Below are 27,356 nucleotides of genomic sequence, written 5' to 3' on the forward strand. Positions count from 1 at the left end.
ACTCAAAGGGTGAGAACTCAGGAGGAAATAGATCAACTTTTGGGTCACCAAAAATGATGTTCTGGTGGCAAACCGGTGGGTTCTGGCTGAGGGGGATGAAGTGGAGCATGGTAGAGAAAATGGAAGAGGACTCAGGACTAAGTATGTGGACAAAGAATACAGAAAGAGAAAAAGTCAGAGGATGTTTTGGAGAGAAGGGGCTGAAAGTGTTGTGCTTTGCAGTAATTTGGGGCACCAAAGGACAGCTGGGGATGTTACAAACGCAGGCCTCTTGGCTTTCTCTTTCCTTCATCTCAACTGTAATCCACGTCTTTCCAAGACTAGCTACTTTCTCCTCCACAGCAGCCTCTGCTATCTACACATCCTAACCTGCTGCTTCACAAGTAAGAAACAGGAAAATTGAGCAAGGACCACTCCTGCCACGAAGGAAAAGTATGCAAGGAGGTAGGAAAGAAGCCTAAGCAGCCCTGCCAGGAATGCCTGCCTGCTCAGCAACAGCCACCCTGCACACACCCCAGACACATCAGGGGCAGGTGATGCAAAATCTCTACGGCTAGGTACCATATCTCTCCAACAGGAAAGGGCCTGTTCAGTCTACCACACACTGTGCCGCAAGCATGGGGCTGCTGCCCATTATTTTAGAAAGAGACATAAAAATTACAATGCAGCTGTTCACTAACATCTGTTCCTTGCTACCCATTCCGCAATATTGCCGAGATAATTCTAGCCACATTTTTCCTTAGGGTGACATGCACAACTGTGAAAACTAAAATCTGCCTCTTGAACCCATTAAAGGGCTTACTCTAAAAAGAAGTTACTAGCCACTGTGGCACATTACTGTTAAAAGATGCAGTATCAGCTTCAGACTTAAGATTCCTGCTTCTTTGCCATGCTCTACTGCTAATCTTGAGCTTCTCTGTGTCCAATTAGACAGTGATATTGTTCATTTATGTTTGTGGTATGGCTTATATCTATTATCAGGTTTAGTTACTGAGGAGGGCTCCGACACGAAACTGTACAGAATCACAGCTGCTCAGAGTATTTACACCTGCCTGTTGCTGGGTGAAGAGGGAATAGTCACTTCAAGATGCACTTTAAAAGGATCAAAGAGGGTTTGCTGTTCATCGCACATGTTCCACAATCCACCTCCAACTGCCAGAATCCAGATCGGCATCATTACAGCTACTCCTTTTTCTCAACACAAAAAAAATAAAAAAACCAAACCAGATTGCACAATAAAGAGAACTCAAGTAATAGTCCAGATTATCACTGAAAACTGATCTCTCAATTATTATATTCAAAAATATAGTGTTATCACATGGTCTAACCTCTTCTTAAAAAGCATGGATTTATATCCATTTATGTAAGAGAATTTATATCTGCTCTTTATATTTAAAGAGCATGGGTTTATATCTGAGACTCAAATTAGCTATGGTAGGGATCCATTTCATGCTGAAAATGTTATAGGCCTTCTAAAACTTTTATTATCCTCAGGAGTTCAACTAGTCACTGCAGAACAAGGTATCTACATCCTTTAAAATCATGCAGCTGAACTGGGGCAACAGTTCCATAAATAATTTGATTCTCCGGGTATTAAAAATCTGCCAATAAAAGCTAACAGACATTTCTATAGCTTGGAGATTTTGATAACTGTTACAACCTATCTTCTAGTTCCTGGTCTGCACAGACTGTACAGTCACACTCATGGTACATCTGCCTTGTAACCACCCTCCCAGCTTGCGAAGAGATGATCGATCACTGCTCCTAGCCTTGTAGCAGGTGATCAGAGATTGTCATTCCCCTGAAGCTGGCAAATAAACCCTTCTGAAGATTTCTGTAATTTTCATTTTCATGGTGATTATCAAATTCCAGTACAGACCACCACCATATCCCTGATCTTTTTTATATATATACACATGTATAAATACTACCTAATATACACAAATACTGCCTAATCAACTACCAGTGAAGTAAAAGGAAAGGCTTCCATAAATTAAATAGATTTTGGATCTAGCTCCAGTAAAATCATTGCCAAGTCTACAGATGCCACACTTTTAGAAACAGATTTTTAGAACGCATAAATATATACATTTGCTATTTCATATTCAGTATAAATGCTATGTGTGAGGATTTTGTGTGTGTGCATGCACAAATGTATGTATACATGCACTTCTGCCTGGATAAGAGCAAAGTTTATGATTGCTTCACTTTTGCCAGAATAGGAGATAATGGATTTATGGAGAAATGACGCAGTTTAATAAGTCAGCCTAACGAAACAACTGTAGAACTTGTATCTAGTACGGTACCCAGATGTAGTACTTCAGCTAAATATTTCAGAAGAAAGAATGGGTTAGAAATTTTCAGTGTGGTTAAAAAGAAACTCTATTTCTCCTCCTATAAGCAGACATCCAAGCACAGGTGAACACTTATTTTGCAAACTCTGCACTGTGCTCTACTGGGTAGGAAAGACATGCATGTGCCGTGTGAGGTCCAACTCATAGTAACTGAGAACTAAACAAGAGCTGCAGAGGTAGGTTCTTAGCTATTTGCAGTTTCTAGGCTATCTCCATGCCTTTGACATTTTTCCAGATCACTTAGCTATTTCATTCACTCATCACAAAAGATTTTTTCCTCCAGCCACAGAGGTTTGCCCTGAACTGTGGGTAGGTGTGGATTTTGCCATCTGTGCTTTACATCTCTTTCGTATGTATAGCATAGATAAAATTATCCACATTTTTTTTCAATGTGACTGATATGTTGGGTCTGAATTTAGAGGATTATTTTCATTCAACACTACCTAAATAGACAGCACTCATTTAGTCAGGCTAACCAGTACAGCAGAGCCAATTTAATGGAAATTAAAATCTACAGTACTAATACTGAAAATGAGGGAGTTTTAATCCTGTGAACCAGGAGAGGATATACCCTGCAACCATACAGATCAGTATGCTCTCTTTTTTGAATTAGAGTAAAAGAAAGAAGATCCGGACCTAACCTGGCAGTTTGACAGCCATTTCCTCCCAGAAAAGGCAGTTTCTAATTCTTTCAAGCTTTGGGTGCAAGAGTAGGATACATTGTGGTCCCCGTATCGCATGCCTAAATGTACTCAACACATATTCAATATGATTTAAGGCTCCTCACGGCCAAACCTTGGGTTAAATATTCTCAAATGGGGTCATATGAACACAAGCAAGAGAAAAAAGTGTTACAATTACTTTGGAAGGAAAAACTCACTGTCTTAGAGTCTCACCTGCCACCACATTTTCTCAGTAAGAAAGAAGTCTTTACACAAAGTCACCAGCCACTAACTGCCCACATGTGCCCAGCAGCCACACAGATGTGCCCATTTCCTCTGCCAGCAGACGTGGCTTTGCAGGAGGATGGTGACGGTGATGGCTCTTTACAGAACCTGCAGAAGGGCAGTGATAAAGGGCAATTTCAATCATCATCCTCAAAGCAAAAATCACTGCCAGGATGAAAGCCCCTGGACTGCATGGGACTACACCATAAAGCAACTGGACAAGAGACTATAGAGCAAAAGCAGATTTGCAATTTGAAGAGGTAATGTAGTACAACGCAGGAAGGTATTTTATGAAGCCATACAACACTTTCCCCTAGCAACTGAAGAAGGATACCATGTACATATCTGATATCCCCTGTCTTCCAAAAATGGATTGCACTGGAAAGTAAAGAGCAGGAGAAGAAGGTGTCAAAGGAATATTTATCCATAAGATATCCACACTGACAAAGGGAACACCACAGCAAAGGACAGTTCTTTCAGCTATATCCAATTCAGATTGGGTGTCTACTTACCGTACACAGGGTTGTACAGATGATTTTATTATTGCTGTTTACTTAAGTCTGAATTCCAGAAATAACGTAACTAAGCAACTGGTAAGGGTTTCTAATCACTGGACTAGGTTTCTCCAAAAGTCACATGCCTAGAATGATGTAAGGTTATAAAAGAAAAACTGTTCAAAGCTGTATCCTTCCGCTTGATAAACATCCATCGATTTGCGGCAGTATTTGAAACACTAACATGCCTACTTGCTGCACTGCCCCATTTACCTGAGGAGGCTACTCACAATCAAAAACTGAACGCAAGGTATACTCTGTGAAAAGGTAACTGACAAAGAGCATGCACCCAGGCAGCTATCAAGCAGCTGAGGAAAGTGATTGATACACTGGTAATTTTGTACTCATTGGGTATTATAAAAAGGTTGTTGATACCATTCATATGCTTCATAAAATGTTTTAAAATAGCCTAATTCCCATGTCATACTGTCACACAGCCAGAAGTTTCATGCCTAGTGCATGAAGTCCTAGGAAGGGGCCAGAATATCTCTGTGTCCACATATCCCTACGTAACGCACTCATCATGGATTGTGTCATGGCAACACAGAGCACCGTGAGTTCATTGGAAATTATTTGCCCATGATACAATTTAGCTTTCTTATTACAGTAATAAAGGCAAGAATAGCTGGAGTCTGACATATGCCACCAGGAAAAAAAAAAAAAAAAGAATAGGAAGAAAACCCAAAAAACTAAACAGTGAAATAAATGAAGAAATGTGAGCTTTCTGCTTTTGGCATAATCCAGAATGTTCCTATTTACTCTCACACTGGGTTAAGACAGACGTTGACAGACTGGTTCTTGGGAAACACAGAATTTAACTTGGTACCATCAACAAAATAATATATAATAAACACCAGATGCAACTGTCAAGAATCACGATGTTAAATATGCTGTACCGAGTTAGTTTTTGCAATACTAAACATACAACCTCAATAAAACCCAGTAGCCAAAAAAAAAAAAAATACTCCTAGGAGCAATGGATCCTATGGGCATAAGCAGTGTCCTGCACTGCATTGTACACAAATGCAAGACTCCAGTTCTGTAATGTAAAAATAGAAATACTGGTTTATAGCCTAAGTAGCACTACTCCTTTTACTCCATTTGACCTGAGCAGGCTGCCAACAGAGCAAAGTCCTGTTTTCCTGAGCAGAGGGTATCAAACAAGAGGCTTTTCCTTTGTTCACAGTTTTGAGATTTTTCCAACCAACTATACATAAAAAGCTCCATCTTTTATAGCTTTTTCACAAGGCTGTGTGCCTGAAGTTTGTTACTCTGTTTTCTCTACCTTTCCTTTTTTAGTGGTATTTCTCATTTTCTCCTCATACACAGTTCCAGCACTCAATCCAAATCTTTCATTCCTGAATTTAACAGATCAAAAAGCTGCCCTTTGGCTGTATAGCCAGTTACTGGTTCAGCCTCTCTTGAGATGTTTTCCCAGGTTCCTAATGCTTCAGATTCTTCTATTAAGAAATTACTTCTGCTGCTATTTACTGGGTTTATTTATGCACATGAAAAACTCCTGTTACCATACCAATTTCAATAAATTTCTTCCTTCAACAGAATTTAGATTTGCTTCAGCAGCCCAATAAACTATTATGTCACTGAAGATTTACTGAAGGGCAGAATATTCAAGAATATTTGTACACTGGTTACGGAGAGCAGGAATGGGGACCTTTCAGATTTCTTTGTGCATCTTGAATAGCTCAATGATTGTTCAGTATTCAAATTGCAAAACAGAAGACTGAATTCAGACCTTTAACCTGACAACCTGTTCTTAATCGACCCACAAAAACTCTTACCAGGAAGTAATAAATAAGCTGTAACTGACCCAAACTGCACAGGTCTACCACATTTTTTCAGTTTCTGGTTTATCAGCTATATCGGACTATATTTCTTCCTCATAGTTTCTCCTCTTATAAAGAAAAACAAGGAATTGCAAGAATTTTATTTTTGTTGTATATTTTCGTCATTTGTTGGAATTTAAAATTATTTCTCAAGTTATTTCTGAATATTTCTTTCTTGAATTTCTTGATCATTGCTTCGGATTTGTTCAGTGGATGGTTTGTTCAGCACCTCTATGACTTCTGCATGTTAACTTGCAACCTAGCAGTTCACACCAAACAAACCAAGCACTCATGAACTCTCTCCTCCCAGATCTCTGTAGTCCTTCCCAATTCTTGCATTGCCTCAAGACCTACAATTCTTTCAGGCACTCTTCATGAAAATGTAGTAGCCTGTTTTTACCCACTTTTATTTGACTGTCAAAACAGAAAGATGTTTAAGTGTGAAACTATCCAAAAAGTACCAGTAACAACCACAGCAAATAGTCATCCCACTCCTACATACTGTTTCATTAATGTGCCAGCTAGGCAAAATCAAGCAGTGTCTCACATGGCCTACATACCTGATCTTGGTGAACATTCATTACATTTTCAAAGCTACTTGGTATATTTAACAATAAAGCACAACAATTTCATCAGAATTTCATCATAATTTAAGACATACCTTGACCATAACCAGATACACATTTTCACAATGACTTAGGAAAAAATCTCATCAATAAAAGACTTGAAAAGCCTGCCAGTTTTAGCTTCTCAGGCCATCAGTGTCAAAGAATTTTCAAGAAGGGCAAATCACAGAAGTTAAAATACATTTTGCAGTTACTACATGTGAACTACCATCAAAGATGTACACTGTGTAACTTTGGCTACACGTACACTGAAAAAGTACCTTCTCATCTTGCCCCCAAAAAGCAAGAGAAATCAAATGATCTAGCAAAAATTAAACCCATTAACTGAGTTAAACTCAGCGGGACACATTTTCATTATAGTTTTAGCACTACAATTCCCCTGAAGTTAAATGGAAATGCATTGGTTCAGCTTAGCAGAACTTGGCACAAAAAGCAGTCCTGTACTGTTCATTCTGAGTATCAGGCCATGAAATGTTGCATCTCTAACTTCCATATGGCTACCTCTTAAGTAAGATTATGCAGTTCTTTTACATCTTAGCAGTTTATTTTAAGTATTTAATTCATAGCACATCATGAGCCAGGCTGTATTCTCTGTGTCTTTTTCTGCAGTTTTGTTTTTCATTCTATCTTTATGTTCCCTCTCAACGATGTCCAACAGTTAGGATTAGATCTGACGTTGCCCTTCTGAGAGATGTTTTCCACTGCTTTCAACAGATTTTGGAGCAATCTCTTACTGTCAGGTTTATGAAGCAGGAAGTTTTATAAATTTGCAAAACATAATTAGCAATTCCACTTGAGCTTTTGTCAAGGAGCTCATGTTATTTTCTGATATGTTAGGATACACAGACAAACATAATACTGAAATCAATAAAAGACAGACCTATAAATAAAGGATGAAACTGAAGTCACCCTGGCACAGCTTACTCTGGTAAACAATAGTAATGCTTTTGCAGAAACCCAATTTTGCACAGGCTCCTGTAGTAAGGCAGGATATGGCTAGGCACACAGAAACAGGCGTAACGCACAGCACAACCCAAGCGTCTACATGAATTTGCACCAAGCTGCCCAGCAGTCTGAAAGCAGACTTCCCCACTGAGGCAATCACCAGGGACTGTGAAAGACCAGGTATAGTTATAGGCACATATGATACAAAGATTATTTACCAGGTAAGCAAGGAGCCAGGAGGAGTCATGAAACATTTTCCGAGTGTAGAGGAAAAAGAATTACATGCAGTTTTTTAAGCAAGAGACTGACTAAACACAACAAGAAATTAAAAATACGCCTCCTTCAAAAATCTGACACAGGAAGAGCTGCCTTAAGTGACACAACCATCTCTTCATTTGTCAGTACTATAATGATTCTCCTATGAATTCTAGAAATGGAGGGATAACCAGACTGCCTATCCAGTGATTCATATTCCCAGCATATGGTAACATTCTTTCACTCAGTACTGATCTCATCATGTAACCTTAGCTGTCTTCAAATAGAGGGCACAGCAAGTAATTCATTGACTTAATTTAGCCTTATATAAAGCAGAGGGCTTATCTGAAAAGAAAAATGAGCATAAAAAGCAGGAAAATATGTTTTCTACTTTGGTTGTTCACTTTACTGGCTCAGCCATAGGGATATGTTGATTATTCTTTTGTACTGGGATTTATTTTCTCTATAAAGTACTTTACAATGTTCACTTGAAAAAGCTCAACAGAAGGAGGTTTCAGAAATATGTTAATTGAATGTTGACAGGAATCTCTGTGGACGCCCACAAAAGCAACATACTCAGGAAATGCCTGTTAAGATCTCCAAATTTGTGCAGGAAGACTAATTTTAATCACACATTTCTGGATTTATTTTTATGAATCAATGCCACATCAATCTTCTATGGCCCTTTATTCGAAACTGCTATGCATGGAGTCCTGCCAGAAAGGAACTCACAGCACTGGCAAACTGTTGCATGAGCCCGAGTTACTGCATGTAAAAATACTGCTTACTGTTTGCTTAGTTTTGAGGAAAGGACCATGAAGACAAGTTATAATCCCTTCTGTGTGGCTTTTTGTTTTGTTTTTTTTTTTTTATTCCTTGATCCTACCAGTTATGTAAGGGCTAAATATCATCAGGCTTCCCTTCTTGTTATTCCGTAAGATCTATATAGCAAGCATTAAATATGCTTACTTTGCAACCATATAACTTTTTCCATACAGAAAACATGCAAGTATTGAGATATTCTTACTTACCAAAACAGCTGTAGTTCTGTAATTGAAAGGTGTGTCTATCTCTCTCTTTGTACAGCAGTTACAATAAACTGTGTCACCCTCCTATCATATCACTAATACAGGCTCAATCTTATCAGATGTTCTGTAATCTCAACTTCCAATAATATCACGAGCAATTGAAGTGATTTAGATTCAGAGAAGGGGTTCATACTCCAATCTTGTTAAGGGAAGCACCAATATAATACAAGCATCAATTTAAAAAGCATACTCTAGTAAGAATAATGGAGTAAAATGCAAAATAAAAGAGATACAAATCCATTACAGATTGCAGATACAGTTCATTTGATACAGATGCTGCAAGGAAAAAAAAATCGCCAAGCCCTAATAATTACTATCTTGGTTAAAAAGAAACTGAAAATCATAATCACAGGGAGGTTTGCCTAAGGAAAGGCTGCATGTTTGGGACCAAACAATAAGTTGGCAGAAGGAAAGAATACTTGCTGACATGACAAAATGTTTCTTGTCAAAGCTCTGGAATCTGTAGCATCACAGCTTGACAGCAAAAGCTCTGCAGGCCTCTACCAATGCCAAAAGTAATTAAGTGTACTTACATGTACTCCCTGTGTGCAGAATGCACAGCAGCTGCGTTGCTGTAACGCCACAAAACTATCGCTGATGACAAAACATCCAGGGTAGCATCAAACTGAAAGATATACAGAGTCAATTGTTTTGTGCGCCATTAAATGTGTCCTGTACTAACAGTAATGCATTTACTATGCTGCTGCACAGGCACAAAGCAGCTTCAAATAAATCATTTTAATGAAAGCAGGATTTACATTTATTAAATTGATCTTCACATTTTTGCCATGTATTATTGCACAATGATACACTTCAGAGCACAGGAAGTCAATCAAGGTATTAAAAACTTTTTCTTTGTAATCCATCACCTGTGGAGAAGAAAAAAAAAAAAAAAAAAAAGAAACCACGACAATTTGCCACTGTGGCACCATAAGAGTTAACACACTAATATGATTCTTATGGAAAGACTCAAAAAAAAAACAAACAACCTTTGAAAATGCCTGTCAAACATTCCTTTTTCCTGCAAAGTCACTAACTTTCTGCAACAGAAGGTTTTGTTTCAAACCAAGAAAATATCAACTTTTTCCAAAACACCATTATATCCAGATTCCATATTATTCTTTATCATCAGCAAAATCACCATGTTTGTATTTCCAGTTAATGAAGACATGATAGTAAGTAACACCAAAAACCAGGCTTGTCCTACCATAAGAATTTTCACCCTTAAATCAGACTTTCTACAGAGTCAATTTGAACTTCTATTCTGAGAGCAAAAGACAAATTATTTGAAAGCAGTCATTTTGCTTGTTGTTAGGAATTCTTTTGCTCTGCAAAATTTCTAATCAGGAAAGTCATGGCAATTACTAGAGAGGAAAGCTATCATCCCAAAGTCATAGGGGTTTTACCATAGACTTCAGTAGGGAAAGGGTCACACCAAGTTCAGAAAGGAACTTCAGAATTTGGCTCAAGTTCAACAACAGAACTGATTAAGCTGAGACATTTTGTATGATAAAGTTGTATCTGATAGACAATATCTATCAATGATGACATATAAGCATTGATATTAAGTCAAATATAAGGCTGAGTAGCTGGAAACTGGGAAAGTATAATGAAAGTATCTTTACTATCCTTTCCAAGGTATCACTTCAACACTATTTTTTCTAATTCATCATTGACTTCACACATCTTGCCATGAACTCACAATAAGAACAAATACAGTATTTCATGAAAAAGCCCATGGAAACACAACGGTAGAGAATATTTAAATTGTATCTCTACTTACAGCAAATCCAAATGATGATGCACTGTATCTCATTACGGAGACAGCTAAAGGAAAGAAAATATTATTTAGAATCACTTTAAATTTTTTGGTTTGTATCCTTACTTCTTCTCTTGTCTGAGTGCTACAAAACTAGTTTCACCATGTGGGCTTAGTTTCACCCAGTTCCCACTAGAACAACCTGACCAAGACTTTAAAAAGGTCTAGAAGAAAGGCCTTGTGCTGCAAGAAACTATTAGGTCACTTGAGAGATGCTCTTCTCTCTTCCAAAACCTAATGGGGCAGACCTTAGCATAGCATTCAGAAGCAGTCTGTTTATGAAACATGCTGCATTTCAGATGCTGTTTTGAGTAAAACCATGTAGCAACCACAATTTCGAACTCTTAGAAAACTTTACCTGTCTCAAAGTGCTCCTTTGCTCCAGCTAGGCACAAAAGGCCACCTGAACTGACAGACATAAAACTATGCAGGCCCATCCAGACTTCTTGACTGCCCTCTTTTTGACAAAAAGCCTAAGGGTAAATCACACAGCCCCATCAAATTCCATCAGATCAGTGATTTCCAATGGAAAAAAAGCATTAGCAGGAAAAATCTTGACCAGCTCTGATTTTGACTGCATGCTGCCTCTAAAAAATAAACCAGACTCTAAAAATGAGCTAACAACTAAAAAAATGTATCATTTTTATCATTTTACTCCATGCATCCTAATTCCATCATCTCGCAGTTCCCAAATCTGTTACTGTGCGATGAAAAATTCCTTTCAGTAGCCCAGAGGAATACCAGGGAAGAAGCAGGCAGCAACAGAAGAGGCCATCATCTCTCCATGGGGCATCATCAAACTGCACCTCTCACAGGCTAACGGCAACACTATGGCTCTGTCAAGCTCAAGCATTGAGCAGCTCTAGTCTTCTTGCTGTGTTTTGCAGACTTGAGTGAGAAAAGGAGTAACCAAACCTATGCTCCCTGAATAAACCTCCTATCAGTCTAGTTCAAGTATTAAGAGGGCTTGGAATAAAGCCTAAAAGGATTAATTTTTACTATTCTTTTTATGAACAGATATCAGCTAGCTTACTAAGAAAAATACATTTTTTTAAAAAGAAAAATACTTCAACTAAAAAAAAAAAAAAAGACAACCACGCTCATCAACAACTTTGCCAGTCTTCGGCTGACAAACACAATATCTAATTTTCAGTATTCCAGTATTCATTAGAACAGCTTGGCAGAACAGAGTCACTATGGTTTGACTGTTCTTTTCAGTTATAGCAAGCTGCAGTTCTGTGGCACTTCTCTTGATAAACAAAAATTAAAAATCTTGGAAATAATAACCATTTTCTTACTGATCTAAGCCCTAGCTGTGGCCATGAGCATGCCCAATATCACAAATACTTGGACTTTATCATTACAGTTGGACAAAACACAAAGAAAAGTCATCAGGTTCATTTCCAGATTCCCATTTTCTCCAAGCTGAAGAGTATTGAAACAGTATGGATTTACATCTCCCTCTCATTGTTAAAACATGATTTCCCACACTTCATCTCCTAGGTGAAAAAAGAGGTTATGTTTCTTGGTCAGACTTATCAGCCAAGAGCTACACTTGACAAGCTGACACTAGCTTGCAGTGATCCAGCTGCAAATTTGAACACTTCACTGCATAATAATATATTGCCTATCAAATTTTCATATGCTTTCTTAGAGACGTATAGTTTGATGCAGAAATTGCATTAAAAAAAAAAAAGAAAAAGGGGGCATTCACAGGTACACACAAGCTTGTGATGCTCCTGTCATTACTGCTTTCATATGATGCAGTTCAAAGCCACACTTCTACGCCTCCTTTACTTCTAGCCTTCCTATGTAGTGGAATTGGCTCCTCAGTTTTTACTAATTGCCAGCTTTTTTCCCCACTCTAATCCAGACTCAAAACTAATTTTAATCCTATGGTTCCCTTAAAAATGAATATATAATTTTTACAGGCAATGAAATGCATACAGATAGCCACACCTGAAGAATGCTTTAGGAGACATACTGAATGTATTTAAAGCACAAGGTCTTTAGCATGAGAACTGTCTTTATTTTCGTATATTGTACCACAATAAATATCCACAACACTAACATACAATCTGGTTGGCCTGAGCTATCTAAAATAGTAATGAAGAACAAGTATTACCTAACAGGTTCACAAGCCTGCTTAAGTCTTTTTGCTAGCTAGCTAATATGACTGGAGGAAAGAGTTTCCAAGGACTGGTACTCTGCAATACTAACTTGTAGTGGTAAAAAGCCATAACAAAAGTAGTATTGACCATTTAAGCACTGGAAAGATAACTTTTTGTGTTATTTATTTACATACTGGTCTTCTAATGGGAAAAACAACCCATTTGTCTCTCTGAAAGACTCAACATCAAAGCACCTTCAGCCCCGACTTAAGCACATTAGAACTTCTAGCTGGCAAATACAGCCATAAAACTCACCAGTAAGTCACTCCAGTTCTAATGGGATGTTTGCCCACCAGTCTAGGCTCTATGGCAGAAAAAGCAACTGTAATATTAACTTACAGGGTTATCAGCCAATACAGGTTGCCACCGACTGACCACATCCTCTAAAGACAATGACTGGATCCCATTCTAGACATTGAAGCTGAAAGGACTTTTAGGAAGTACTTCTTAGCATCTAAGCACTTGAGATCCCTGGGCAAAGGAATAATTAGTGGTCCTTATGCCTCCAGTATCACTGCCATGCTCCAGGAGTAATGTATGGCATGCAGGAATGGATCACAGAGCTTTTGCTGAACCCTCAACTTCCTTCTTCTCATTACGTATTTCCAGTTATTCCCAGATAAGCCTCTGACATAAAAAAAAAAAAAAAAAAAAAAAAAAAAAAAAACCTAAACCACCAAACAAAAGAAACCCAACCACACACAAAAAAAAAAAAAACCAATGCAAAAGCAAAAAAACCCCAAGCAAAACCCCCAACAACAGATTCCTAATCTCCATATAGAATCAGTACAACGGTGGGAAACAAACCACGAGGAAAGAAAAGAGCAGGCAGCTTAAAAATCCTGTGGAGCCACTGTATACACTTAGCAGCTACACTGCCATGACAGTGGAAGCCTGCTTTTAGCTATTTTATTGGCTAAATTGGACAGCATTTTATTACCTCTACAATAAAGCAGATAATCCTAATGCATTTTACTGGCATTTGTAAACGGAACTTGCAAGCAGTTAGAAACTAAAAATAGAGCCAGCACAGTAAGCCACAAATGTACCACTGCCTCCACCTGCACAGCAACATCAATTTCTTAAGTCTGCCAACCCAGGTCAGGTTTTGCTGTAATTCCTTCACCCCTTCCAAAGTGATTCCAAATAAAGAAGAATAGCCCATTTCCCACACATTCTATCCTCAACAAAATAAGGGGTTTATGCATTTCCATGTGCCTCAAAAGAATCATATGACTAGGGCCCTAATCCTACAAAATTGTTCCTGTTTAACTCTTCAGCCATCTAGTCTCCCTCCAGCCTTTGCCAGGTTTAATCCATCTAAAACGTGTTCCTGGAGAGACCGGACCCTGCAGTGACCCTGGGTCTCTCATTTCCTTCTCTGCATTGGGAGAGCACCGTGGTGCACAAATGGTAGGACAGGAAATTAACTCTGCCTCCAGTTCTCCTGAACAGAAACCTTTGGCATGAGTCTGGCTGCAAATGAGAAATGGTAGATACAAACAACTCTATCTGTCATAAAAATCTTCTCTTACCTACTCAGAGGAGCGAAAACTATTTTTAAGAAGTTCCTCTTGAAGGGACAATCACTCCATCATGTTTGCTTTGAAATTAGTCTTTTTGAAAGACACAGCTGGATGACAGCACATAAAATATCATGGCTTCAAAGCACAAGACCCACATTTAGTAGAAATTAGGTAGGCAATCTGAACACCACTGAAAGTGATTTCAGTTTATTTCTGTATATATTACCAAGCGTATCTTATAGGTTGTACAGAGTCAGAAGCAAGAGGAACTGGCTGGAAGCTCGGCTGAATCAGAAGTGAAACTGAAATACAGTCTGTTTTCATTGCCCAGTGTTGGTAAAACATCAAAAACTAATGTCACAATACATATTTCAAAATAAATCCATTCCAAGCAGGGAAAACCCAATGAGTAATACTTTCTAAAAATCCCTTACAACTGAAGGCAATCAACAGACATGACTCTGACACTGTTAATACTTGTAAAAAGTGCTACTGCTCAGAACCAACAAGTACTCATAATGCTTCCCCAGGCACTTTCTCTCCTCTCCAGAATTAGAGTACAGCAAAATTTAAGGATTTTTATGTACATGCCCAAAACATCTGCAATCAGCATAGTAGTTACAAATGGCTGCTAAACATCCAGTATCTCAGACACAAGCCCGCAAGACATCTAATCTACATGGGCAGATCCAGTGCTATCCATCAGCATCACGTTCCTAGACCTGTATTTTTATCCCAGAGTCACTGGCAAAACTGCACCAACCCTATCTATACCAAATCTTAATCTCATTTTCACAGTTTACAATTGCATCAACATGGTAAAGATCCTTATTTCCAGGGAATACCTTTACACCATTTATGTATGTATCTACCAAGCGGAACATTAGTTTAATGCGTATCAAACCTGGATCTTGATCTCATTAGAATCATAGAAGACTGAATTGTAAAGTAGTCTGTAAGAGGGTTCATTTTTCCATCTTTCTGAAAAGTGTCATAATTACTCTGGGCAGAACGAACTGCAGCACTGTACTAGGAGACTTCTGTTCTTGGGGAAGACTCAGCTGTGGGACGTGACCCAGTGAATAGGGCTCTGAAGGAACTAGGCATCATGTCCTCAGCTCTGCTCCTACCTGGGGCATGACTGTTAGGCCAAGAAACTACTCTTCTCGAGCTTTTTGTTTTTCCAGTTTCTCACCTTGTTTTCTGTACAAATTGCACACATTTCAGAGCAACAACTCTATCTTCCAGTCTGTCTCTATTATCCCCGGACTACTGGCAGGGCTGGAACTTCTGGTTTCTAAATGTGTACAAAAGCAACAAAGCTAAGGAACCTAGGAGTTACTACTCCCTTCCTTTAAAAAGAAAGTGCAAACCCAACAAAACTATTAAACAGCTTTAGCTTTTCCTTCAGATTTTGTTAAAGGACTGAGATCTTTGACATAAACTAGTGACTCTACTATTTAATAACTCATTTTACTTCTTCCATAACAAAACAGGAAAAAAAATCCTCAAGGTATCCTAGGAATCTGGTAACAAATTCTGCTATCAGTAGTGGTAAAGCTTTCCAGGAAAATCTTTATTTCTTTGTCTATTACTCACAAAATATACTACTATTTTTTGTTTGTTTGTTTTCATCTATCGCAATGGTCAAATCTTGAGCAGCTGAAAACTTCCATAACTTCATTTAGTTCAGAAAACTACAACAGTGCACATCAGTTGAAGATTTTCCTAATTTCTTATTACAGAAACAGTAGAATGTCAGGGCTTTGTGCCAAAGTTTTCCTTTGAGTTTAATCCAAACAATGCTTTCCAGTTTGCTGGCATGTCAGAAAAAAAAAATATTATTATTCATCTCTGACCTCAGGATTTTTATGTTAAAGAATTCATTTTTCAATGTTTCAATGTCAGAATCTTTTAAAAACTTATGTTTGTGGTTCTCCCTTAATTCCCTTTGTTTACATGTTTTCTGATCATATTTGTCTTGTGGCTACATCAGAACCTCATTGTAAAGGATCAGAAGACTTCCATTTCGGGGGTTGAATGTTCCCAGTATCAGCTTCCATGCAGGCAGCACAGAGGTAGTTTCCCCAAACTGATTACTCATTATACCATGGTGCTCACCAATAGTTGGCAATCTCAAAGAACAGCAAAGCAGTCCGGTTCTAAAGCTTACTCAGTCCCCCGATTCACTTCTGTTTAGTATGATTTCATCTGCCCTTTTACTACTGAAAGAGCACTCATGCCTCCACTGGCATCTCCCACAAATGAACAGAACCGACTGGGCAGCTGAGCAGGACCGCACAATCCTGAACTATGAAACAATCCTACTACAAAAAGCAAGGTACAGCCTCTCGAATGACGAAAAAATTATCCACGTGGAGAAAACAGTGAACCAGCTTTCTCTACAATACACAGTAGACAGTCCCCAAGAGTATACCAGTAAAAAAAGCCAACCAAACAAATGAAAAAAAAACTCTTGCAAGCAAAAGATACACACATCAAGGGCAAATCTGTTCCTGAAGTCAGAACAAAATAATGCCAGGGCTCTCTTAACAGCTGCTGAAATGTCTTTTATATACAACATGCCTTCGCTGCCACCTTCAGTGGTTATAACACTAAAAAATGGTCAGCCAAATACACCAAAGCAGTCGGGTTTGTACGTCACACTTCCCTGCATAGCTAGAGATGCACACGAGAAGCCATTTATTTAGGGAAAGCTTTTTGTAAAACCGGAAAGCAGGCAACTCCAATAAAGCAGAGTTAACAGCGATTTCCAGGGTTGCTCAAAAGCCCATGCAGGGGTAATATCACAGTACGCGCAGGCACTGTGCAGAGCAGTGCACTGCAGTGACCGTTCCGGGAGAAAGCAGGACCCCTCCTGTCAGGCATCCCGCTGCTTTCCTATGCTTCCTTTCTCAGGTGCCAACCTTCTGTTTTCAAACAAGATCATCTCAAAAAAAAAAGAACACAAATAAATCAGAGAAAAGGAGGAGTGGTATTTTTGTTTAGTTTTGGCTTTCCAGGGGGCAGGAATTAAAAGACAGTCCATATGTTACAGCTCCAGTTGAGCTTTTTCAGGATATTAAATGCATATGTTTGCATTTAAGAGCAGGAACAATAAAACTCGAAGGTCTCTAAGAAACATACTAGTTTTCCTTCCAGGCACATGGTGCCAACTTTCTGCAATTGAACACACAGGTACATAGCTTGATCTGTTCTATTTCAAATGGGGTCACTTGAATCACCCAAAATAACTCAGTGCAACGACATTAAAGCACCCTGTCTTTTAATGACACTATGTATTATTGATGCCCCAACTCCAAATATAACAACTGAAATGGTCTAGAAGCTTGCAAATGCCCCTTAACAGCATATTTACAAGGTAAGTTTTTGCAGCTTATACCTACAGTCCACAGACTTTGTAGTGTCAAGCCTGAAACTAGCTTCAAAAACCAAAGGAAGCAGTTTGGCCCTGAACAGGGACAAGGAATGAGTGGTAGCTGGGCTAAAAAAGCCACAAACCAGAAATGCTGAGTGATATCAGACACACTCAACAGCTGTTTCTAAAGCCCTGTGGCCAAGATTTGTAACCTACCATACCCAAATGAAAGTTACGTAGATATAATGACCTAGGAGGCTCTCCAAAGGCGAAATTTCTCCCATCTTTTGTGTTTTACTGATGAGGCAAAGCTAGCAGAGAAATATTCAGTTTCTACATGGCATAAAGAATTCGTTCTTGGGAGTTTGGCCAGTTGCTTTAAAGAAGGTTTTATCTAAGTTAACAGAATAACCCAGAATGAGGTGAAGGTTTATAAATGCTCATCTGACTTAAATGGGCGTTGGGAAGCTTTCCAGAGATCCAGCAAACTCTTATTTTATACATGTATCCCCAAATCTGTAACAGCTTGGACACAGGCTAAACATTTTTACTAGTCATCAAAGGTTTTGAATGGTTAATAAAAGAGCAGAAGTACTGCCATTGTTCTCAGTTTCCATCTGGTAAGTTCCTGTCCTGCAGTCACATTAGAAAGACTGAGAGATCCTTTTGAAAAGATAATTAAAGAATGATACTGTATGCAAGCTACAGCTCACATGTATTAACATAGAATTTACATGCAAGGATTCAGGCTAACTGTAACATAAACAACAATAAATATATAGATATCATTGGTTGTGCTATGTATTTGTCTTTATTAAAAAAAAATATTGTTAATTAGCTTTTACTTAAAACCTAAGCACATTTAAAAGAATATAATCAGTTAGATTTGCATCCCTCCACCCTGGACAAGGTTATTTGTCTCCATTACTATAAAGAAGCCTAGTGGTTTTCTTTTTAAAAGATGCTTAACTTGAAGATTTCCAAATTTAGGCTAAATGAAATGTATCAGAAAGGTCCAAATGCCAAACCTCCAGATTCACCAACTTTTTTGTATTTATTTTTTCACTATTTTTATGCTACTATTTCAAATTTGACTTCATCGTGAATTGCATTTTCAACAGTTGTGACACATCATGCATCAAGAACATTAAAACAAATCAACACTGCTGTTACAAAAAAAATAAGAGTCCAATTTGAAAGTACTTCTAAGACACATAAATAATTGTCCAATATCAAAAAACCTAATTCTCAGCATGCTACAAAGATTCAAACCACAGTCCTTACAGAGCACACAAACAATGTTTCAAACATCCTCTCACCAACAAATGTAACCCAGCTGTGTTACATCTGTTGGTGAGAGGATGTTACATGTAACCTCGGCTCCATGTAAATTGGCTGACACGTTAGCTTTGCCACATATCATAACTCTTTTCAGAAGTATTCCAACTATCCCATACCTAAATATAGTTCTTAAAAAACAGCAACAATCTATCTGTGGTTTAAGCCTACTCAAGTTGAATTGTTCCTGGTTTCTTCAAATTTAAGAAAAGAAAACACAATTTAGCCGTGGTAAGTATTTAAAAGCAGCCCACAAAAGCAGTGGCTAAATTCTTACTTTTCCATGTTAACTGTTAAGAACCCGTTTCTTAGCATCTACTATCCACAATAAAACACTGGTGAATTCTCTAGTCATAAACAAATACAGACCTGCCCAATGGAGTTGCATGTGAACTTCAACACACAAGTTTTTGATCAAAGGTCTTTTTGCCCCTAGAATTTCAGTGAAATTTTAAGCAGCTCAATGAATTGCAAAATTTTGTATTTACTATAGAAAGCTTTCCAAATAAAGCAGCATCTATTTTATTTCATTTGATGGATCTTAACTCTTACATTCAGTATGAGTGTGAAGAGAGTTACAATTTTTGAGGTCATTAGCTATGTATTCTATGTAGTTATGTAGCTGTATTTACAATTACCTCAAAGAAATATATCAAACCGAACAATTACAGTGGTCTTCCTCTTTCACAGATAAGAAAACAGAACTGGATCAGGGATCTTAGGAAATATTTGAAGATCAGGGAGGCAGGATATGTTTAATAGCCAAAATAACTAGAGTCTGAAGAGAAAGAATAATTTAAAAGGCAGCTGGGTCTGGGTGGGTGGCACAGTCTCACACATCATACTGTCTTACTAAGTGACTTCTCACAAAACCCTTAGCATTCCCTTTTTTAGGATTCTTCTCTGAAATGTGATGAAAGTACTTCCATGCTTTAGCAGGTTATATACACAGGGGAAATCATTTTACCCTACAGAAACACCTAGTAATTCTGCGGTGAGTGACAGCAGGTACCATGAGTATCTTACCTATTTGAATAACTGTTTTGTATGATGATCTGCCTTTTATGACTTTTCACATTCTGAAAGCACTGCCTTAACTTTTAGAAATGCAAACTAACTACAGAAAATGGTAACCCAGTTAGAAACGATCTGCACAATCTTTATGGCATTCCCACAGCTTAACGGTTTTAAGATACTCTATTTTTATACTAGAAGTATTTCAATAGACTTCTGAAAATCAAAGCAGACTTCCTTTCATACAGAAATACAGCAGTTCTTCAGAAGTGTATCAAGTCAACCGTTGGTCAACAGCTTGATCTCCAAATGGAGACCAGTGACGAGTGGCATACCTCAGGGGCTGGTATTGGGCCCGGCACTGTTTAACACCTTTGTCATTGACATGGACACTGGGATGGAGTGCGCCCTCAGCAAGTTTGCTGATGACACCACGCTGTGTGATGTTGTCAACACGCTGGAGGGAAGGGATGCCACCCAGAGGGACCTCGACAGGCTTGAGAGGTGGGCCCTTGCAAACCTTATGAAGTTCAACAAGGCCAAGTGCAAGGTCCTGTACCTGGGTTGGGGCAATCCCAAGCACAAACACAGGCTGGGCAGAGAATGGATTGAAAGAAGCCCTGAGGAGAAGGACTTGGGGGTTATTGGTGGACGAGAAGCTCAACGTGACCCAACAATGTGCACTCGCAGCCCTGAAAGCCAACTGCACCCTGGGCTGCGTCACGAGCAGCGAGGCCAGCAGGGCGAGGGGGGGATTCTGCCCTTCTGCTCGGTGCTCAGGAGACCCCACCTGGAGTACTGTGTTCTGCTCTGGGGCCCCCAACGTAAGCAGGACGTGGACCTGTTGGGGTGAGTCCAGAGGAGACCACGAAGATGATCAGGGGGCTGGAGCAGCTCTCCTGGGAAGACAGGCTGAGAGAGTTGGGGCTGTTCAGCCTGGAGAAGAGCAGGCGCCAGGGAGACCTTACAGCGGCTTCCAGTGCCTACAGGGGCCGCCAAGAAAGCTGGAGAGGGGCTTCTTACAAGGGCGTGTAGTGATGGGACGAGGGGGAATGGCTTTAAGCTGGAAGAGGGGGTAGATTCAGATTAGATATCAGCAAGAAATTCTTTACTGTGAGGGCGGCGAGGCGGTAGGCCAGGCTGCCCTGAGCAGCTGTGGGTGCCCCATCCCTGGCAGTGCTCCAGGCCAGGCTGTATGGGGCTGGGAGCAGCCTGGGCTGGGGGGGGTGTGTGTGTGTGTGTGTGTCCCTGCCCGGGGCAGGGAGGGGGAACTAGATGATCAAACCTCTCCAACCCAAACCATTCTATAATTCTATGAAGTGCTGAAAAAACATTCCTATTGAAAATAATTTTGTATTGCCTTTTAACTCACATCAGTATAATGTAATTATAATTATTGAAACTGATGGGACTAGTGCACCCACACACCAATGGGTTATTACAAACTCATTTTTGTCCTTCTGAAACCTCTAGAACACAAATGCAGTGAGATCCATGAATGCAAAAGTAACTATTTTAAGCAGCTAAGCATCCTTTATCTTAGATACTTTTGAAAGGTTCCGAATCCGGAACACAGAAAAATGAGTCCACACCAAACTACCCAATAATGAAGTCACCCAAAATAATTATGAAAAAGAGCTATTAAAAACTACATTCAACTCAATTAAATATACAGAACACAGACACAAGCTGATTTTATTTTTTTTTAATAATTTCTAGCGTAATGACTTATCTGTGTTCTATTTTTTTTTTTTTTTTTTGCAAAAATTCACACAAATACAACAGGAAAGCTGTCAGAAGTAATGAAGGTAAAATAAGATATTTGCTTGGCACTTTCCTTGGTATTTTTGTGTGGTTCCTCTCTCATCTAACAGGTGGTTAACTCTTGCAATGCTGTTTGTGAAGAGGATTCACAGATTTAGAATAAATTCTTTGCACATACACACCAGTGATCTAGAAATCTAAGCCTGCTACCCTGGCTGGAGCCCATCCCTGCCTGACCCTGGTTCAGTGGTTCCAGGGACAAGGAATGGCCGCTCTAACCTGGAAGCTGGGTAGCACAGGTCATGATCTGATACAGATCTGCCCCACGCAGCAGTACAGCGGGCTGCTCCTCTGGAACCAACTGTTCTATATACACGGACCAGTGCCTTCCCCAGCACTTCCTACAACAGCCAATGACTAATGGCACAACTGAGTCCCTCTACTATCAGTGGGAACAACATAAGAGAGGAAAGTAACAATGCAAAGATTGACAGGTTTTCCTTCTTATATTAAGAAAAAAATATTTCTGTATGCATGGCTTTCCAGAATATGCAAAGAATGGAACACGGAGTGTGAAGACAAGATCAGAAGAAATTCACAGTCATGACATTTCGTGTCATATTCACTGTTTGTTCTCTGAGCATTTTAATGACCTTCGAAATATGAAAACCAGTGAAGACATCATCCCTATCAATTTCAGAGACAAGACACATATCAAACTACCCCCCATTTTAATTAGATGGCTAGCGAGCCGCTCCAGAACCAAAACAAGCTGCCAAATACAATTAAGCAGGCTGCCAGAATATAAAACAATATTAGAGATTTTCTTTTTATAAAACGAGTTTAAGAACACAAACCATCCCCGGTGGGAATCCACACAAGTATAAATCTTTAAGATAGACACACCCTCCAGCTCTTGTTCTACAGAAGCTATCCACTTTTAGTTTTATGTTAGCATTGTCTTCAATGGAAGGCATGTTGGCTCTTGTATAATTTTACTCTTTTATAATCCCAAATACACTTCAAAGTGTGCAACTCTAGAAGATTCTTTCTTTGCTGGCCCTTCTTTGCCCCTGATTTTTTAACTGAGAGGTATTTTGCCTGTTTTGCTAGCAGGATTTCAGCTCAACAGCCGCTGGATAGCAGGCTCTCGCTTTACTTCTCATACAGCTGCTGGAACGTATAGAAAGTTTGAAGTCTGAACTGGATTACTAATGCTCCTTTAGCAGAGATCACCCAACAACGAAAATTCACTCTTTAACATGAATTTAATTAATCCTCCAAGTTCTCAACACAGACAATTTTGCTAAATAAACTGAAAAAGTCAGGAAGAAAGAAAAAAAAAGGAAATCCTCTGTGTTATCATTTTATCTTTCTAGGCTGAAATATAAACAAACCTTCCAGGGAGAGAAGCAACTGTCTGATAGCTCTCTGTTGAATTTAACTGTAGAAAGGAACTGCAAGCCCTTCAGACAAATCTCTTCCCCAGACAATGTGTTAATCTTAACAATCTATTGCTAAGGGCCTCAATAAAGAAGCTTGTCATCGATCCTATTTCAGTGTCATAATACGCTAGCAAGGATGACACAGACACACTGCACACACAAAACAGCACTACAGTCAGGCTTAGCATACATCTGGAGAGCAAACCCAGTATATTCAGTTACCTGTGGGCTCTAAGTCATTAAGTTAAAATTACAATGAAATATGAGTCTAAATATCAAACTTCCATTGTTCTGCGGTTTTCAGTCAAGCTTTGTTAGTAGCTTCTTAATGCAAAAATTCTAAATAAACCTTCTTGGAAACATGTAATGCTCATTTTCTAACAAAAGCATTTTAAAACTGTTACAGTTTCCTTTCAGTTACAGTCTTGACAACAGGTAGCAATAGGAAATTATACAATTCACAAGACTAAGAAGATTGTAACAGCTCCCCTGAAGGATACTGAGTTGTAAAACTAAAAGAAAAAACAGTAAATGACTGACACACCACACTTGTTTGCATCTGTCCAATTTTAGAGTAACTGACGAGACATGTCTACTGCTAATTCTGATCAAAGTAACAGAAAACTTGCAATCCTGTCTCTATGAGATGAGCTTAATTTATTTGGACAAAAAGTAGTACAGGTAACAGCAGAAAAAAAATGCAATTATAAGACCAGAGGATATTAGAAAGTTGTACATTGCTACTTAAAACATGTAATCATGTCAATAATACTCAAACTATGACAATTATTTTGTTGTGTTTCATGCATAACTACTCCAAGGAGCAACCTCTTGATTCCTTGGATAAAACCCTTTATGTCAAGCAGCATACACCCTTTAAAATACAAAGGGCTTTTGCTGTTGCTCTTTTTGGTGGTGCTGTGGGTTTGGGTTTTTTTCTGTTTTACAGGCTTCTTATTAGCATAAAACAGCTTCAAAGCTAAGAAGAAAATTTCTACATTTCAGTATACAGGGAATGTTTAAAGCAGAGTTGACATGAACCTGACTTGCAATCAAAATGACTTTTCAGTGGATGATCCTATGCACCAACAATCCATGGAGTCATCTAAAACACCCGGACTTAATTTTAATAAAATTATAAGCATAGTCTCTGAAAATCCAGTCTCAAGTTTTCTGCCAGTAGCAGTTCTAAATATGAAGCTTATTTTAAAAGGGTTAACATGTCTTCTACAATCATGGCACCAACAGTTTTAAGTATTTTTGTTGGCAATGATATGCTTTTAAAAACATGGCTTCAGATTATTGAAAGTAAAAAAACAAAAAAACAACCAACCACACTACACATTTTTATCATTCTTAGATCCTTGTCTGCTCTGCTTTTAGGTATCAGCCAGTATCTAGTCATCCTCTGGCTTCATGCATAAAGTAATGATGTATTTCTTTTTCATTTGTAAATCATGTTGAGAATACTTGCTTATTTATAAAAGCCGAAACCTAGAATTTCTAACACCAGAAGAATGGACTTAACTTTAAAAAATCCAGTGGTCTGAATTTGTAGTTACCAAACCCAATTCTTCAGTCTGTGATTATCTTACTAGAACCGGTAGGTTTTGCAGTGGCTGAGAATTTTAACACTACTGTAGCATTTCACATTGGCCAAAGATGTCTCGCTCGCTATTCCCACTGTGACAGACTTGCTGCCTTACTTCCTTGGTGAGGAAAGGCTTTGAACTTTCTTGGCCTGATGCACCAATACAGCATCAGCTCGAATCCCTCAATGACGCAAACACCACTGCCCCTAGTGAATTCGGTTGCCTGCTGCCTGACAAGGAAAAGCTGTTTCTTTTGCCAAGCCTTCCAAGCCAAAATAGGTATTTCATCTGCAATTACAGCTCCAATTATGTTGACTTATTCACTGCTGTCAATGACCTCTCAGCCTCCCTCCCAGGTAAGACACCCTTTTAAGTTTACATGTTACTCTATTGTTCTCCCTGTATTGCTCTTACTCATCTTTGCTTTCCAGCTGGCTAGTGGTCAGAGCCATACTATGATGTTAAGTATGCTTTGCAGCAAAAAGAAATTGCAGCAAGTTCATTCAGCCACTTTCAAAGAAAGTCAAGAATGAAATCAGCAGTGTAAAACTACTGTAAATGAGTTGAGGTTAATGTGTACAAGCATAGAATTTAGAAATCTTTGTAGTAGTGTTACAGAAGAGACTAACAAATATTTCCCCTCTACACCCTCTCAAGTCAAAAGATATTATTGCAACGTTCAGACAAGTAGACTATATTACTATATTAAGTAATATCACATGAGAAAAGTATCTTACTTTTGGGAAGTGGAAAGAGCAAGCTACTTTTTATTGACTGTGCAAAGAAAATCACTATGAGTTCTGGAGTACTATAAATCCACCTCCAGTACATTTCATGGTGACTTGATTGCATGCATAGGAGATAAAGAGTCCAAAATCTCAGACTGTGCAAATTTAGACCATGTTCTTCAGATATGCTTATTTTTTTATATACTTGATTATCTAGCCTTCGTATAACTGACCATGCTCGTAACACTCAGTCTAATCTACAGATTTTTGAATAGAGCATAGTAAAGAAATCAAAATATTTCCATGAAAATTATTGAGACAACTTGATCAGTGATATTGCTGGATAAAAGAATTCATACAATTGAAAACACTATTTTACAAACATATTTTCTAAATGCTGGAAAGACAATATCCTTTCTTCAAATGCAAATTTGCAACATCTTCTCAAATATCTTAATAACATAAGTTCCTTTTGCATTCTTTTTTAAAAAACAGCCTGCCATATGCTTCTTCATTCTACCAAAGGATAAAGTACAGAAAAAACAACTGAAAGAAACAGCCAGGGAGAAAAGATTAATTCGGAGCTAGAGCTGAGGCTCCTCTAGGGTAGGATGTATGAAAGACACAGCAGCTTCAGATGGAAACCATGACATTAAGTCACAGTACACACAAAAAGTTTTGAAAGGGCATTAGAACAGTTCTAAAATTTCTTCTGCAGAAAGGAGTGTATCTTTGTACATGAAAGGAGGTGATCATTCCGTACATATATAGTATAGACAGTTACCCCTAATAATACTTGTAAAATAGATTTGCAATAAGTTAAAGCAAATAAAATCTCCCTATGTGCCAGAAAGTCCTTATGACACAGAAGCCAACTTTTATGCCATACATATATTAACAGGCTCGTATTTTCAAAGAAAATCATTATTTATTACTGGTCTCCTTAGCATCTTTTATAAATAAGAAGTCACGGTTTCAGGATGAGTCACTAGTTAGACTACCACAAGCCTACTTACTATGCTGTGACACATAATACTATGCCATACATTGGATTATCAGCCATAAGACTGTCCAAAAGATCCAGGACGGACCCAGCCATGTTATCCAAAGGTCTGGCATATGAATTACCTCTTGAAATGATGGCACATTTCCTACACACGTTCCAAACTGATGTAATTAAAACCCTGGAAGTGATCTCAGTTGCAACAGGGAAAATACAGAGGGAAGAAAGGATCAAAAACCTAAACCATAAACTGTAAAGACTTCATTTTTTAATTTTTTTCATTTGTTTTCTTCACATGCATGGTCTTCTCAAGAATATAAAATGAAAGCACCCACTCTTTTGTCCAGAAGACTTATTTGGAATTTGCTTTCATCATAAGCCATAACAGAAACAAAAGGAGAGACTGTTACCTGGACTATTATACAATAAAACCAATACTGATTCATACTTGATTTCACTATAGGAGATCTGCTTCATTTTAAACAGATTTTAAATAAACAAGTTCCGAACCTTACAATGAGAATTATGAGCAAACTTGCTCACTGGCATGGCTTTCAATATTCTAATTTCCAGACCAAAAGAAATACCTGTGTTCACTTGTTCTTGTACTTTTGACCAATCTTGACCATTATTAGCTCAAATACTTCATCCTCCCTGTGACTATGGCTTGCATACACGCTGCCCAAGGTTTGCTCCTCGGCGGTGGACTGGCCCACCCACATCGGCCTAGATCTCATCTCACGATGATACAGCGCCAACCCAAGACTGAGACCTCCAAGGTTATTTTTATATGGAGATCTGATAATGAATGACTCACGTGCATTTATAGAACACTTTCATTACTATGAATTTAAAATATTTTCAATATAAGACTCTCAATAGATAATTACTTACTGGGGTATAATTACTTATTGGTAAAGTAGGGTCCAAAATAAGCCACTTCATTAATGAACTTGGTAATCAC

At 38.5% G+C, this 27,356-nt stretch overlaps 1 protein-coding gene across 2 annotated transcripts in view; it reads right to left on the reverse strand.

The window, feature by feature from the left end:
* Positions 1–27,356, reverse strand: part of TMEM163 (transmembrane protein 163) — a 136,331-nt gene that overhangs the window by 41,880 nt on the left and 67,095 nt on the right. For both annotated transcript variants that reach the window (XM_080399685.1, XM_080399684.1), the window contains 2 exons: positions 10,397–10,440; positions 9,147–9,238 (listed from right to left, as the gene is read on the reverse strand). In XM_080399685.1, the coding sequence (XP_080255811.1) occupies positions 9,147–9,238; positions 10,397–10,440 (136 nt within the window). The remainder of the gene's footprint in view (positions 1–9,146; positions 9,239–10,396; positions 10,441–27,356) is intronic.

Source organism: Falco punctatus (assembly GCF_963210335.1).
Source record: "Falco punctatus genome assembly, chromosome: 8".
NCBI lineage: Eukaryota > Metazoa > Chordata > Aves > Falconiformes > Falconidae > Falco > Falco punctatus.